Here is a 14,523-nt window from a genome sequence, read left to right as displayed (position 1 = left end):
ACTTCATCTAGCTGTGTTCACCCTCCTTCAGCGGCAGTTCGGCCCCCTCTCACTGGATCTCTTCGCCTCCAGCCAAAACTGCCAACTGCCTCGTTACTTCTCAAGGTACCTAGAGACAACGGCGGAAGCAGTGGATGCTCTGACGACACCATGGCCACACGGGCTCCTTTATGCCTTCCCGCCTATATCACTCCTAGGCAGGACATTGACAAAACTCCGACTCGAACGGACACGGATTTTACTCATAGCACCCTACTGGCCTCGCAGACCCTGGTTTTCGGACCTCCTCTCGATGTCAATGGCGGCTCCCTGGACTCTTCCAATCAGGCCGGATCTTCTCTCCCAAGGACCAGTTTGGCATCCGGACCCGAACTGGCTGAGACTGACAGCCTGGCTTTTGAGCGGACACAGTTGATCTCTGCTGGTCTGTCTCAAGGGTCACAAACACTATTTTAGCATCTCGGCGTCCGTCAACTACTCGAATCTATCAGAGTACTTGGCGTACTTTTTCCAGCTGGTGCACTTCTAAAGGTTTTTCAGCACCCCAAGCCACTGTACAGCACGTTCTACAGTTCCTACACAGAGGCATGACATTGGGACTCAGACCGAACACCCTGCGTAGACAGGCCTCCACCATCTCCTCAGTTCTGTCTGTTTCTACATCGGCAGCACCCCTAGGCACTCACCCGCTCATCAAACGCTTCTTAAGAGGAGCTACCCACCTCTCTCCAGCGGTACGTCACCACTTTCCATCCTGGAACCTCTCCAAAGTTTTGCAGGCATTACAGCAACCTCCATTTGAGCCTCTTGCCTCAGTGCCTCTAAGACTGTTGTCTTTTAAAGTCCTTTTCCTCGTGGCTATCACTTCAGCGAGGCGGATTTCGGAGTTACAGGCCCTGTCATCGGCCCGTCATCTCTGCGTATTCCATAAGGACTCTGTAGTCCTGAGGCTGGATCCATCGTTCTGTCCTAAGGTCAACTCAGTCTTCCACAGTAGCCAGGACATTGTACAAATTTTGCCCAAAGCCGGTCCATCCCCTCGAAAAGGCCTGGCATTCGCTGGATGTTAGGAGAGCGCTCAAAGTTTACCTCTCTCGCACCCAGGATATTAGACAGACAGACGCATTATTTGTATCCTTTCATCCGAGATCTTTGGGAAAAAAGGTGTCCAAATCCACTTTGTCCTGTTGGCTTCGAGCCTGTATTTCTATTGCATATCAGTCACTTAATTTGCCAGTGCCGTCTAACATCACGGCCCATTCGACCAGGTCTGCTGCCACTACGGCGGCTTTCCTAACTAATGCTCCTCTTACAGACATATGCAGAGCGGCGGTATGGGCTACCCCTAACTCCTTTGTGAAGCATTATAAGATTGATCGCTATGCTTCAGCTGACGCCTCTTTCGGGAGACGTGTCCTGCAACACGTTATTTCTGATTTGTAACTTCCTAGGAATCCCTCCCTATTAGGGGGCTACGTTGGTACATCCCAATCTGATGGCAGGCTACCTGTGGAAAATGGTCCCTTGGACCCACCTGAAGGGTGATTTTCACAGGTACGCCTGCCATCACGTCCCTCCCTTGTGGGGGATTTCTGGGGAAATTGGTTCAGTATTTCGTATATTGTTCAATCTATGTGCTTCGTGCTCTGTCTGATTTTCTTTAGTTAAAACCTGTTCTTATGTTGCAAGTTCTATGATATTTGCTATGTATATTTTCTTTGCTGCTGGGGCTTTTGCCCTTTGGTTACTTTCAGATTACCACTTCGGACTCGTCATCATGAAGACTGGAGTGGGAGGGGCTCGAGCCCCAGGTTTTAACTCTAGTGCATTCTTGCCTTCGGACGCTAGATGGCAGTACTACCCAATCTGATGGCAGGCGTACCTGTGAAAATCACCCTTCAGGTGGGTCCAAGGGACCATTCTAAAGAAAAATGGGGCAAAAACATGGCATACTTCAGTGCTTGATGAAAAACTGTAGAATCACATGGCCCTTCTTACCCACATATTTGGTATTGATAGCAAACCAGGGGCAAAGAGAACAAGGTTTATTTGATACTGATAGCAAACCAGGGGAAAAGAGAATAAGGTCTGTTGTGTGTGTTGAGGAAGCCGTATTCTTAACTGGGAATAAAGAACACCTCAAAATGAATTTACCAAGTTTCCAATTGTTGTGTCTTGAAGGGTCTTGATTCTTCACCTGAAACGGTACAGCTTCAACGTGGCACTCTCTCTCAATCACAAAGTTGGACAGCAAGTGGTTATACCAAGATTTTTAACATTGCAGTCTCACTGTACAGAAAGCACAAGGTCTCCACTTAATCTAGGGTGGAGTGCACAATCAGCAATGTAAGCTCTTCCCTTTATTCCAGTAATAAATCACCTCACCTTTACCTACAAATACCTTCAAAATACTTCATGGTGGGTGATTTGCTTTAGGAAAATATCATGATTGTTCCCTTTGCATATTGTATTTAACAAACTTGATCTTGTAGGTTTGACTGAGTTATCCTATTTTGCAGATCATGCTCACTGGCCTGTTGTTTCCAGGGCTTACCAATTAACTTGAGTAAAGTCAATTGAAGGTGCTAGTGGGGAATCCCTCAAGAATGAAGATAACCATAAAGTATAGATTTGTAAAAAGGAGTTAGACCAGAAGAAGTTGCAGCCCTGGCTTAGTGAGAACCATTGCAAAAAGTGTAAAGGGTGAAGTTATCTTGCATACATTTTGTAATGTAACATTGTTAGTTCATTTCAAAGTCTTCTTGTCAGTCTCTTTTGCCCGATAGACTAGTGTTTGGGTCACCATCAAAATGGTCATGCATAGTAGGCTTTCGAGTATTGCACAATTAACACTTGCTTTTATTTTATTTAGCTCTCGGCCATTAAAAGTATCCCAGATGGTGAATTCCTGTTCTGTAAGCACTTCCACACCCTGTCGGTGAGTAATGATTTTCATGTTTATGGACCCTGCAGTGAATAAGTATGCAGATGCAACCCTGATTCCATCTAAATTCATTTGTTTTATTCCCGTCTTATTCTTGTACATCCTTGCTTTTATAATAAATTTAATTTAGTGTGGGGATTAGTGAGCAGGCTGAAACATGTTGGCCATGGGGGAGGGTGTTTCTGGGTTTAGTAACTGTATTTTAGCCCCTTCGTTAAATTGGAGACAAAAGTCATGTTTTAATTCATTAACCTTTTAAGACAAAGTATAAATGAAACAATCCTAGATAGACAACAATTTATTGGCCAGGGCATGAGCCATGTGCTTATGTGCTCCCTCTTTGCCCCTTCCCACACATGCCTGGCTTTAGCTGAGCATTTAGTTTCTTAATGCACAGCTTCCCATGACAAATGAGTTGGCTAAATGTGTGTTAATAATTTTTTTTTAAGATGCATCATGTATTTTGTAGAAGTTACACTGAAATAGTAAAAATGTTGCAGGTTCTATATGTATTGCATCTGAACCAGTTCAACGTTGCTGAACTGGTTACCAAACCATTTAAGGGTCAATGTTAAGTGACCTGAAGAATTCTTGTAGGCTAATGGATTTATTCATGTTTTTGTATTAAAACTGTGTAGTTCTTGTAGCTATTATATGAAACTATTTTTTACCTGTTTATCACTGTGGCAGATTTTTTTCAAAGGTAAGGAATAATGGTTCTGTTTTTAATTTTCAGAAAGTACTCATTCAAGTTTAAAGGTCCTATTCTGAACACTGTAGATTCAGACAGTGAAGATGAACCACTGAAACGTCCTGTTGCAAACAGCCAAAAACACTGTGATTTCCAAAGCAGGGAACCGCAACAAGAAGAGCTAGAGAAAGTAAGGAGAGGGAGGGGTTTGGTGAGGGAAAGCATACATGCTCTTATTACCTGTCTTTCCTAACCTCATGCCCTCCAGAACTTTGGACTGCAACTCCCATTAGCCCCAGCCAGCAAAACCCACCTAGGGATGATGGAAGCTGGAGTTGAAAACAACTGGAGGACTTCAGGTTGAGGAAAGCTGCTCTATTACGTATATGCAAAGCAGGTGATTGAACAGGCAGGAAGAGGGGAAGCTGTGTGTGTGTGTTGCATGCACAGACCCACCCCTTTAAGCAGTAGCTGGGAGCAGTGGCTATGGCCATGGCCAATGCCAGCCTAGTTGGGAGTAAGTAGCACTAAAGCCTACAGAGAAGTGAATAGTCCAGCACTATAAAAAGTGGTTACCAGATTGCCAGTCTCATCGCTGGTATCTTGCAGCTCTTTTAAACAACCTAAACCATCAAGCCCCTTCAGAGGTGTGAAGAAGAAATTTCCTGTGTGTGTTGGGAAGTAACCTTTTCCTAAAATAATGATAGAGGGTTGGACATGCTCCAGCAACTTTGTGGGCTTTTGGCAGCACTCTAATTTTTAACATTCCCCCAGTCACACTTGACTATTTTGTTTTAGGGTTTCAGCAGATTTATAGTTGTCCCTTCTGATTTGACCTTTGCTTATACTCTAGCTGGTTCAGACACTGGAAGATTCCTCCACATGTTGCAGAGTAAGAATTCCTGGACCTGCATGTGGAGGAAGACAATCTGAATGGATCCTTCCCTGGAATATCTACCACTTCACAACAGCCAGTTGTGCCAACTTTTCATCTTGAGTTGCTCTGTGTGGAGAGATTCTCAAACATCTGACCTGGCCTATAGATAGGGGTAAACAGAAAAGTAGTTCCTAATAGTCATAGGCTTGTTTGGACCTTCACTGAAACAGGCAGCATAGATAGCAATAGGTCAAGGTAGTAACAAATTGAGAGCCTCTCTGAGGACTTAATTGTGTTTCTTCAGTCCTCAGTACCTGACACTGGTAGATCTGGTGGTCAGTGGGAGTTCTGGACCTGAACGTAATGTTGCATTAGACTTATTTGTTAGTCATACATGCCCATCACATTGTGCCTTTATCACTTGTAGGCTTCAAAGAAAACGAAAACAGAGAGTGATAAGGCTTCAGAGCCGTCAAATCCTGGCTTTGATGGGATGAGTGAGGATGAGCTTCTAGCAGCAGTCCTGGAAATTAGCAAGAGAGAAGCATCACTATCATTGAGCCATGATGAAGAGAAGCCCACGAATAGTCCAGACACTGGCTTTGGAGATGATGAGCTGCAGGAGTTGCCAGAGAATATGGCACCAATGGATGTGGAGAAACCCAAAGCAGCTGCAGAATCAGGTGAGAATAGTGTTTCAAGCAGTTTTTGCTGACTTAGCATATGTTTGTATTAAAATTAATTCTTTCTAAATAATTGTACTTTCATGTGAAAGGATATGCATTTTTCAATTTACAGTGGAGCCCATGGGTGATATCCAGTAAAGCAGTTCTGTTAGAGCAAGGCCTTCTGGTTGTGCAGTGGACCTTCCCCTCATTCTCCTCTCCCTGCATGGCCCCTAAATCTGTTCTGGCGGGTCCCCCAGCCCCCCGCAGCAGATCAGGGGAAGGCGGGGGGAGAGGAGAGGAAGGGGTAGTTCTCTTGTGCAAATGGAACTACTTTGTTGGATACCATCGCATGTACTTGACACTTTCACATGTAAAAATATGTCTGCCCAAAGTATTTTATTACAGAAATTACAATGAATTACTTACTCTGTTGGCTTATAGTTTGAAAGAAAGAGAGACAAAAAAAAAAGATAACCCAAGTGGAGAATCAAGCAAAATTTTCCTTTCATTTCTCTTAGATCTTAGAAACTAAATTTAAAAAATTGGAATACCAAATTAAGCCACAAGTCAGGAAAAGCAATGCTTAGGATGAAGCTGGCATCTTGATTTTCCTCATGCTACATTCTTCAGGCACATGGCTGCAAATCCTTGCTCAGTGTGGATTTTTAAAAGCATGCAATATCATACTTAATATTCCTCATTTTTAGAGGCATGATCAGATGGAAAATTGTTCTTCACTGTTGAAAACAGCTTTCCCCCCGCTTTGATAGAATCCATCCTGAAATACTCTCAAGTCGGTAGATGTCACTCTGTTCCTCTGATTTGAGTAGTGTGAAAAGGCTGATCACATCAAGAAAACTTACCTGCAACTGCTACCAAAAACAAAGCATCAATGTGGTATTTTTGTTTCCATAGGTTTTACCAACTTCACTGAGATAACTAAAGATTTTGATGAGAATAAGGAAAATAAAACTCCGGAAGGCACTCAGGGGGAGGTTGATTGGCTGCAACACTATGACATGGAGCATGAGAGAGAGGAACAGGAGCTACAGCAGGCTTTGGCTCAGAGCCTTCAAGAGCAAGTAAGAGCCAATGCTCCTTCTCAAATGCAAGAAATCACAACAGCCACCCAGGGAGTCCTGTAGAACTAGGAAATCACATGTCACACTCAGTGTCTCTTTTGAGAAGATGTATGAAGGGTTTTTTTAGCCCTCTTACATAACATGGCACTAGAGACCTTTGTTTTCTAATCTTGTTTTTTATAAACAAATGCTGGTTTTACAGAAGGATGTTCTGAAAAATATCTTACCTGAATTTGACACACTTTTTGAGTAGTGGTTTTAGGAAGTTTGGATTCAGTTGCATAATAGAAAAACCTTTTCAGTGAGGTGTGTGCCTCTGTTCGGACCTCCCACCCACCCAGAATCAGAGCGTGCTATTATCCTGGGATGTTTCCACTAGTTTTGGCTAGTGAAAAGTTATGGAAAAATATCATCCCTAGTGCACTTTTTCCCATCTCTATTGGAAAGAGCATGTTATCGCCAGACGTGGTTCCAAGATTCCCTTTCCATGATCTCATTGCTGCTAAAAACCCATCCTAAGTCAACTGATCCTTCTTTACAGAAACACTGTGAATGTCTTCTAGGAGAGTGTTATTATATTACGATTGGTTTATATGTTGCTTTTTGGCCAGAGGCCCTCAAGGGCAGCATACAAAAATGTTATATGTAAAAATAATTAATTAATTAAATGACAAAAGAAGCAAATCAATAGACATGGATAGTATCAACATTGCTCAGTTAATAACTGTACCTGAGAAAACAAAAGACTAATGGGGTAAAGGCCAAAAAAAATCCCCCTCAACACTGTGAAAAATTACTAAAAGGTTAAAAAAAGGGCTTCCTACAGTAGGGAGTTCCACAACTTAGGCACCAATACTGTGAAAGCCCTGTCATGAGTACCCTCGCCTCAGATCGTGGAGTGATGCAGAGCAGAATCCCTGCTGAAGCATCCCTTATCCTATTCTCTAGTTGCTTAGAAGAGTTTATAAAGTTGGATTTGAATGCCTTTGTGAACATGTTCAATCCAATAAATAAGTTGAGTAGGCATGGGAGGAGCCCTTGTGAGTTGTTGCAAATGATGAGGTTTTTTCCCTGTAACGTATCTGTTTGAAGTGGGGAAGGGAACATCTGGGGGATACAGAGCACCTGTCCGTGAAATCTGTTTTTTGTTAAGCTGCAAGCACTGATACTCTTACAATTCTTAACTGCAGTAGATTTTTCTACTCTTTGTTAAAGGCTTGTGTTCTCAGTTAGCTTTAGGCAAAGTATCATACATCTTGCTACATTGTGTGAAATTTTGTTCAAGGCTATTGTGCTTTGATTTGCAAGCAGTTCACATTCATTTCAAGACTTTTCAAAAGAAAAGCTGTAGAGAGCATGTTATGGCACTTAGGGACTTGCTGTGTTGCATACCAAACTTTAACAACTTGAACAACCTCTTAATTAAGGCTGGCCCTTTGGAATATTTTGGCTGTTGCTGGTCTTAGACATGCCTGCACAGGAAACTAGGTTTGTTGTAGAAACTGGAGTTGCATAGTTATCAGTGGCGGGAACAGGAAGCCTATCAAAAGAACAGGAAATGTCTCAGTGAACTAAGAGAGGTTCTCTACCCCAGCAGGAGGCGCGGGAACAAAAAGAAGATGATGACCTTAAACGTGCCACTGAATTAAGTCTACAAGGTGAGATGTACAATAGAAAATAGGGATGTGTTTTTAATAATATTCCATGACTGCTCAGAGCACTTGAAAGGAGGCTGATGTTTTCTTGTGTGCTTTGTTTGTATCACAGTGTGCTCTAGTTCATTCACCTTGGCTTCTTTATAAAAGCAAATTCTGCTGGTAAACTCTGAAAGACAGCTTGTCTCCTCTTCAGTGGGATTGTTTTGTTAGTCTCATTTTGTGTCTTCACTTGAAATTCCTCAGATATTCTGCCAGGGAGCCCCCTAAAATCACCTGCAATTTTATTTTCTACAACTTTTCAGTAGCACCTCCATTTAAAAACATTTGTAAAAAAACTAATAAATGGTTTAAGCTCTCCTCAAAGTGAGCTTTCTGTGCTTTCCGGTGAATATCACAACTGCAAAAATTACATTCATTTGACACAAGTTGTTGGACAGTTACATAAAACAGTTCATTTATATTATTGCTGCATGAAGCCACAAGACAGGTTAGACATGGAAAGTACTAATTTTGCACTAAACGCAACGTAGGAAGGCTTCTGTAAACATGTATTAATAAAGCTTTTGTCACTAGAGAGGTTGATATAATGCTGGTAGGATTTGTAAGCATAGCAGAATGCTAAATAGACATCCAGCACTTGTTTTCTGTGCTTCCTTCTCCTTCTCAATCTGTTCTTTTGATCAGCTGTACTCTCCCCAGTATATAGGCTGTTCTGTGATCTGCCAGTCCTGACTTGCCAATGGTAAAAAAGTGAATTTCAGATTTCTATATTTGTAGAACTTGACAACGTTGGGTTTCTGCTTCTGTCGCAGAGTTACATACCTTCAAGACTATGGATTTATTTTCCTGAGATTTAATCTTGGTTTAGAGGGATCTACAGAAAAGCCTATAACAAGCAGCAAGTGTGTGTGTGTGTGTTGTGTATTGTGTATTTTGATCAAAGTGGAACTTTTTTATGTAGCTGCAGGAAGGGCAGTTGCCTTGTTGGTGGTGGTATTATTATTATTGTTATTATTATTTTCTGTGAAACCTCTGAAGATGAACTGCTACAGAACCTCAAATCTCCTACTTTTTGAAACTTGTATGTATATTGCTCAGTCTAAGAAACAATAAACTTCTGTCATAAAGAGCAGTTCTTGCCACGAGTGAATGAAGAGGCAAGGTGGTGCTGACATTCTGAACCTCAGTTAAGTCTTAAAAGGATAATACTTCCTTGCATAAAATTGATGCTACTTGTATTCTAAAAATTCAGCTCTGTGGTTTGAAAGTACAGATAATATTCATGTGTATATATAATCTTTCCTTAGTGCCCATTACTTTCTTGCTTTTTTTGGCAAAAGGGGGCAATATTTTGGATTTGCGGTGAGTTACTGTATTGTCTTGTTAATTTTTTATATGCTCATGATCAAAGGTCTTACGCAGTATCATTTTCATGGCATTTAGAGTTTAACAGCTCTCTTCTGGACAGCCTTGGCTCTGATGAGGATTCTGGGAATGAGGATGCTCTGGACATGGAATACTCAGAAGCAGAAGCCGAGGAACTGAAGAGAAACGCTGAGGTGATGATTTGGGCTATTGCGACTAATTCTTGCTCCCCCTCTTTCACTACATGTGGAAGAAAAATTGTGTGAATGCGTAAGGGTGGCTTTTCTGTTTTGATAGTTTAGGTTGTAAGGTATACGTAGTCCTCTTTGAGAATGTTAGTAAACTTTCCTTAGTGGATAGTGTTAGATGCTGGTCCTTGGATACTTCAGTTCAAATCCCTGCCTAATCATGTATTCACTTCAGTGGGTTACACTTTATCTTAGTGGTGTGGGTGGAGGAATACTGACTTCACTTAAAGGATGGTGTGGGGCAAGTGAGCATCTTGATTTATTGGCTAAAGCCAGTAGTGGGCACTTGTGACCTTCTAGTTGTTATTGGACTCCAGTTCCCATCAGCTCTAGACTGCATTGCCAGTGGTCAGGGATAATGGTAGTTTGTAGTCCAGCAACATGTTCCCCGTCGCTGGGTAAAGTAAGTTAGCATTTCATTCAGCGCAGTAATTATGTTGTTGGTAACTTGGGGTTCTTAGTGATGAAGTAATCATACAAGCACCTGTTAGAATTATGTTGAAGACTTGTTTTGTGTGTGTTCTGCATGATTTGGAAAGGTTGCTATTTATACTCAAAGTGAAAAGGTTTGAACTTTTGTTTTAAAGATGTTTAAGAGACAGTCTTATTCCTCAGAATTTTCTGACTGTAGTGCCTGATAGGTTTTGTTAATATTTCAGAATGGTTTCTTTGTGCTTTCCCTCTGCCTGTTGGTTTACACCTGTCCTCTAGGACATGTAATGTAGGCTGTGACTTCGGTCACCCAGTAAGGCCAGAGCTTCTATACTGAGTCTTATGGTCTTTGCAGTGGCACATTGAGGGCATGCCAGGTTCGGATACTTTAACAAATGGAATTATAAGAGCTGGTTTCAGAATGGGAGGGACTTTGAAGCTATATGTTCCCCACTCCTGAGTTCAATGATTTACCAATCTGTTCCTTGTGTAAGTTTTGATCTCAGCAAATTAGCAAGATCTCAAAGGAATTACTCCAGTGTTTGGCACAATATAGTTAGAAGCCTTAAAATCTTTAACCAACATACCTTCCTAAGTCACGTGGAAAAACTAATCGGAAATGAAGCAAAGCTAATAATTGAATTTTTCCCCAGACAGGAGAGCTGCATAACTCCTATCGACTCATTAGTGTCGTCAGCCATATTGGAGACACTTCCTCCTCAGGTAAGGCAAAGATCACCTCTTCCTGCTCTGTATAGGAAAGGCGTGTCTCTTGTGGCTTTTCAGCAACCAAAAACCCCAGGGCAGGAAAATAATAAATGTTTAATACTTCTTTTTGGCTGCTTGAAAAAATTGAGTTTCTCCAGAATTTTAAATGCTATGTCCTACATTCAACACTCAGTTAAGCTTGCTGCAGCCCATTGAAATTATTATCCAAGAGAAACTTGCTACTTTAAGTGAAATTCATCTAAATTGTTTAAAGCAGTCCTCTTCAAAATAACAAAACAGGGTTTATACAAGTCTTCCAGTTTGTTCATAAACAAGTAGGTTTGAAAATACTTTTGGTTCTCAATGTAGTTTGGAAATTACAATATGTGTTTCTCAGATTTTTTCTCTTTTACCATTTTTAAGGTCACTATATTAGTGATGTATATGACATTCGCAAGCAAGCATGGTTCACATACAATGACTTGGAAGTATCCAGAACTCAAGAGACCTCTGTACAGAATGACAGAGATCGGAGTGGCTACATCTTCTTTTATATGCACAAGTAAATGTCTTTTATGTGTATTCTCCATGTGGTCCAATCCTTTTAATTCACATTTTATTTTTAATTTTTACCCCTTTAAAACAGTTTTCTAAAATGTGCTTCTGTGTTTCTAATTGTAATCCTGCATTCCTAATTGCTCACTGTAGTCTGGTCCTGAATTGCTTATATAACAATTCTAGAAACCTGTTTATAGCCCTTAAACTAGGAAGATATAAGATTACCAGGCTGTGCCATGTTTTATCTCTGTAACTGAGGAAATTCCCTTGAATGCTATTGTCTGTCTTTTGCACCCCTACACCTTTGTTTCCCCATAAAGACACTTCTTGTTAATTGATATGAACCTCTTTTCTTTTTCTTAGGGAGATATTTGGTGAGTTACTAGAAACAGAAAAGAATATGCAGCTGCCTTGCACAGAGGTGGGAAAGCCAGTTCGGCAGCCCATGTGAAGAATGTCTCTTTAACTTAACACAATATTCTGAACTTTTGCCTGACATGCAGGAGCCACAAACCCCGAGAACTCAGGGCGCATAGTTGAGACAACCTTTTGGAATAGGAGGAATGGACCTTTCTGCATCTTCCTTTTGAACTTTAACCATGCATTCTTTTATCTACAGTTTCCTTTTTCTAAAAAAATATTCAAGAAATAATTCTGCCAGACATGGCATTAATCAGGCCAGAGGATTTAATAGCTCCTTCAGAAACTTCTCAAAAGATAGTATAAGAGACTGCAAGTTCGCCCATTCGCCTATCATAAGGAAGCTGAGAAGATCCTGCAAATTGGGAGGCCTTCTATTCCTTCCCCACAAAAGAGCAAGATAAGCAATAGTCTGTAATCTGGCAAATACTATGTTTGTAAAATTCATTGGAAAGTGGAGATAGCTGACTTGGCTATAAATGGAATATCCTGGCATTGCTGAAACAGATGAACTTGGACACCTATGTTCTTTATTGCAGAATCATAACGATCCAGGAAACAAACTATTGGTGCTCTGGAACCTATTGCATACATCTTCACACAGTTCGTTTTCGTTCTTGTTTAAAAATTATATATATGTATATTTTAACTATAAATTTTTTTTATTCTTTTTGACTGCATTCTTTTCCAAATACTGCCGTTTGCAAAACGGTTTTATTTCTCTGTGAGTGTGTGTGCGTGTATTACCTGTATCAATCTGTATATACATTTGCTGTGTTTCACAGAAGACTGTCCCAGTTTGGCTGTGACAAAAGCAGCTAACTGGAAGTGCAAGTCCTAGCTTTTGGCAGGCCTTTTTCAACCAGTGCCTAGCCAATACTAATCAGTAAATGAAGCCCAAACAAAGAGTTATTTTCTGTGTTCCTTGTGTTTGCATCAGCCTTCAGCCCTGAAAAACTGCACGTGCTTGAAATGTGTGTGTGTCTTTTCCAACTTCACTACTTTGGGTAAGAGTTGTGTGCTGACAGATGAAACATTAAAATATACTTGGCTTTATTCTAGTTGTGTGATAAGTTCAGTCAACTCGGTTGAAAAAGCAGAAAACTCTCAAAAGTGATTGTTTGACATTTTCAGGACATAGATGTCAAGGTTTTGTTGTTTAATAGGTATTTGGATAACATGAAGCTCATTTTATAGCTTGTTTGACAAAAAAAAACACCCTATAAAATTAATTTGCTCCAGTTCTTCATTTTAATACTGGAAATTAATTCCAGTTCTCTAATTTTTACTTTTGTGGCAATGAAATTGCTAATAATTGAGGTGCTTCTTGGTTTGCTCCTCTAACTCAGACTTGTTTAAAAAAGTTAACAGGTGTTGAGAGGGTTGTGCCCCACCTTGTTGGGGTTTGTTTTTAATTATGATTAGAACTTTATATGAAATACAGTCCTGTGGCTAGAAGACACAAACTGGATGTCAGTAAACAACGGGTATTATATGTTGCAGAAGGATTTCCCTGCAGGGTTTATAGAATTACAGGCTGTGTCTAAATAACATTTGCTGTGTCAAGGATAGTAGCAGGATCTGCCAAACAAAACAAAGTTCTCCTAAAATACACTCCAAAAGAGCATAGTGTTTAAACTTATTCTGTCATTGTAACCTTGTACTGTTCACAGTTAAAGTTACTTGAATGGATTTTTAGTAAGGAGTAAAGGGATATTCTTTTGGTGAAAAGATCCCTTTAAAAAAAAAATCTTCAGGAGTAAAGTTATACTTCCTTTATTGATTCTGAGGTCGTGTTGTCCCCTGAAATTCCCGGGTAAATGCACACTATAAATAGTTGTCATTTGACATCTATAGCTTCATATTGATAACATGATAAAGATAAATTAACTGGCAAAATATTCTAGTTCAGTGTCTTAATAAGAAAATACAGAATGCCCAGGTTAATAGTCGCCTTGATCAATTGTGTGTAAGACTGTTTTGCTTCATCTAGTGTTGAGGAGAGTACAACGTGAAAGAAGAGTTTATGTTCTTTCTACTGGAGGCATGGTTCTCACTTAACCAGAAGTGGTGACTGTCAAATAGTGATTATGTCAAGCAACAAGTCAAGTACTTCTGTCTCCTTTCTAAATAGGTTCTTCCCTAAGCTGAAATGTGCTAGCAAGGAAGGGACCATCTAGTGCTCCCTGCATGTATGGAAATGTATATTTACATTCTGGTTTGCATATACAGTGAGTCTGTTCAAAATCTGTTGTAGGAGGAAGATTCTGAATTCAGTTGATTTTTGTTAATGTATACTGCTTTAATATGAAATATTGAAGCAGTGCAAGAGATTCCCTTGTGCAGTTTCCCCAGCCATTCAGGATAACATTTAAAACCAAATGTTAAAATATGTGGTTTTTAGTGTCTTTTGCCATAGATAATCTTGAGAAATACAGAAGCCGTGGGAACCTAAATGCAGCAATTTACTGCTGTTTAGAATTCTGTTGCCTGCTAAAGGGAGGGTTTGTTTTTAGAGCAGCATGGTGCGAAACATTCTTATACATATTCTCAAGTATACTATTCTTGGCTTCAAAAGGATGCAGCAACTAAACCTGAGTTCACCCAGTTGAATTTGTAATTTGCTCCATATGTGCTTTAGCATCTACTAAATTTACCTTTTCCACATTTGCCCTGTTTTTGCTGTATCTTTCTGCTATATTAACATTTTGATAAAGAAAAATAGCCATAAATGTGTTTGCACTAAGTAACTAAACTCTATAGCCAACCCCCCTCCCGCCCCAACAAATCTTGTATATAGCTGGATTAAGAAATTAGCTCAGGTTATTTACTAAAGAAAACTTTAGAAATCACCAAGCACTTGTTTTTAATG

At 40.3% G+C, this 14,523-nt stretch overlaps 1 protein-coding gene across 3 annotated transcripts in view; it reads left to right on the top strand.

Annotated features, from left to right (window-relative positions):
- USP37 (ubiquitin specific peptidase 37) overlaps window positions 1-12,707 on the top strand; it is a 51,997-nt gene extending 39,290 nt beyond the window's left edge. For 2 of the 3 annotated variants that reach the window (XM_061609288.1, XM_061609287.1), the window contains exons 15-24: window positions 2,182-2,346; window positions 2,873-2,938; window positions 3,681-3,825; window positions 4,940-5,195; window positions 6,096-6,262; window positions 7,857-7,920; window positions 9,364-9,479; window positions 10,619-10,688; window positions 11,097-11,235; window positions 11,595-12,707. In XM_061609288.1, the coding sequence (XP_061465272.1) occupies window positions 2,182-2,346; window positions 2,873-2,938; window positions 3,681-3,825; window positions 4,940-5,195; window positions 6,096-6,262; window positions 7,857-7,920; window positions 9,364-9,479; window positions 10,619-10,688; window positions 11,097-11,235; window positions 11,595-11,682 (1,276 nt within the window). In that variant the 3' untranslated portion in view covers window positions 11,683-12,707. The remainder of the gene's footprint in view (window positions 1-2,181; window positions 2,347-2,872; window positions 2,939-3,680; window positions 3,826-4,939; window positions 5,196-6,095; window positions 6,263-7,856; window positions 7,921-9,363; window positions 9,480-10,618; window positions 10,689-11,096; window positions 11,236-11,594) is intronic. The other variant, XM_061609289.1, reaches the window with a different exon arrangement.
- Window positions 12,708-14,523: the final 1,816 nt, after the last annotated feature.

The sequence above is a fragment of the Rhineura floridana genome, chromosome 2 (assembly GCF_030035675.1).
Source record: "Rhineura floridana isolate rRhiFlo1 chromosome 2, rRhiFlo1.hap2, whole genome shotgun sequence".
Taxonomy (NCBI): Eukaryota; Metazoa; Chordata; class Lepidosauria; order Squamata; family Rhineuridae; genus Rhineura; species Rhineura floridana.
Note: the sequence above shows the minus strand (reverse complement) of the source record. Positions and strands in the feature narration are given on the sequence as shown.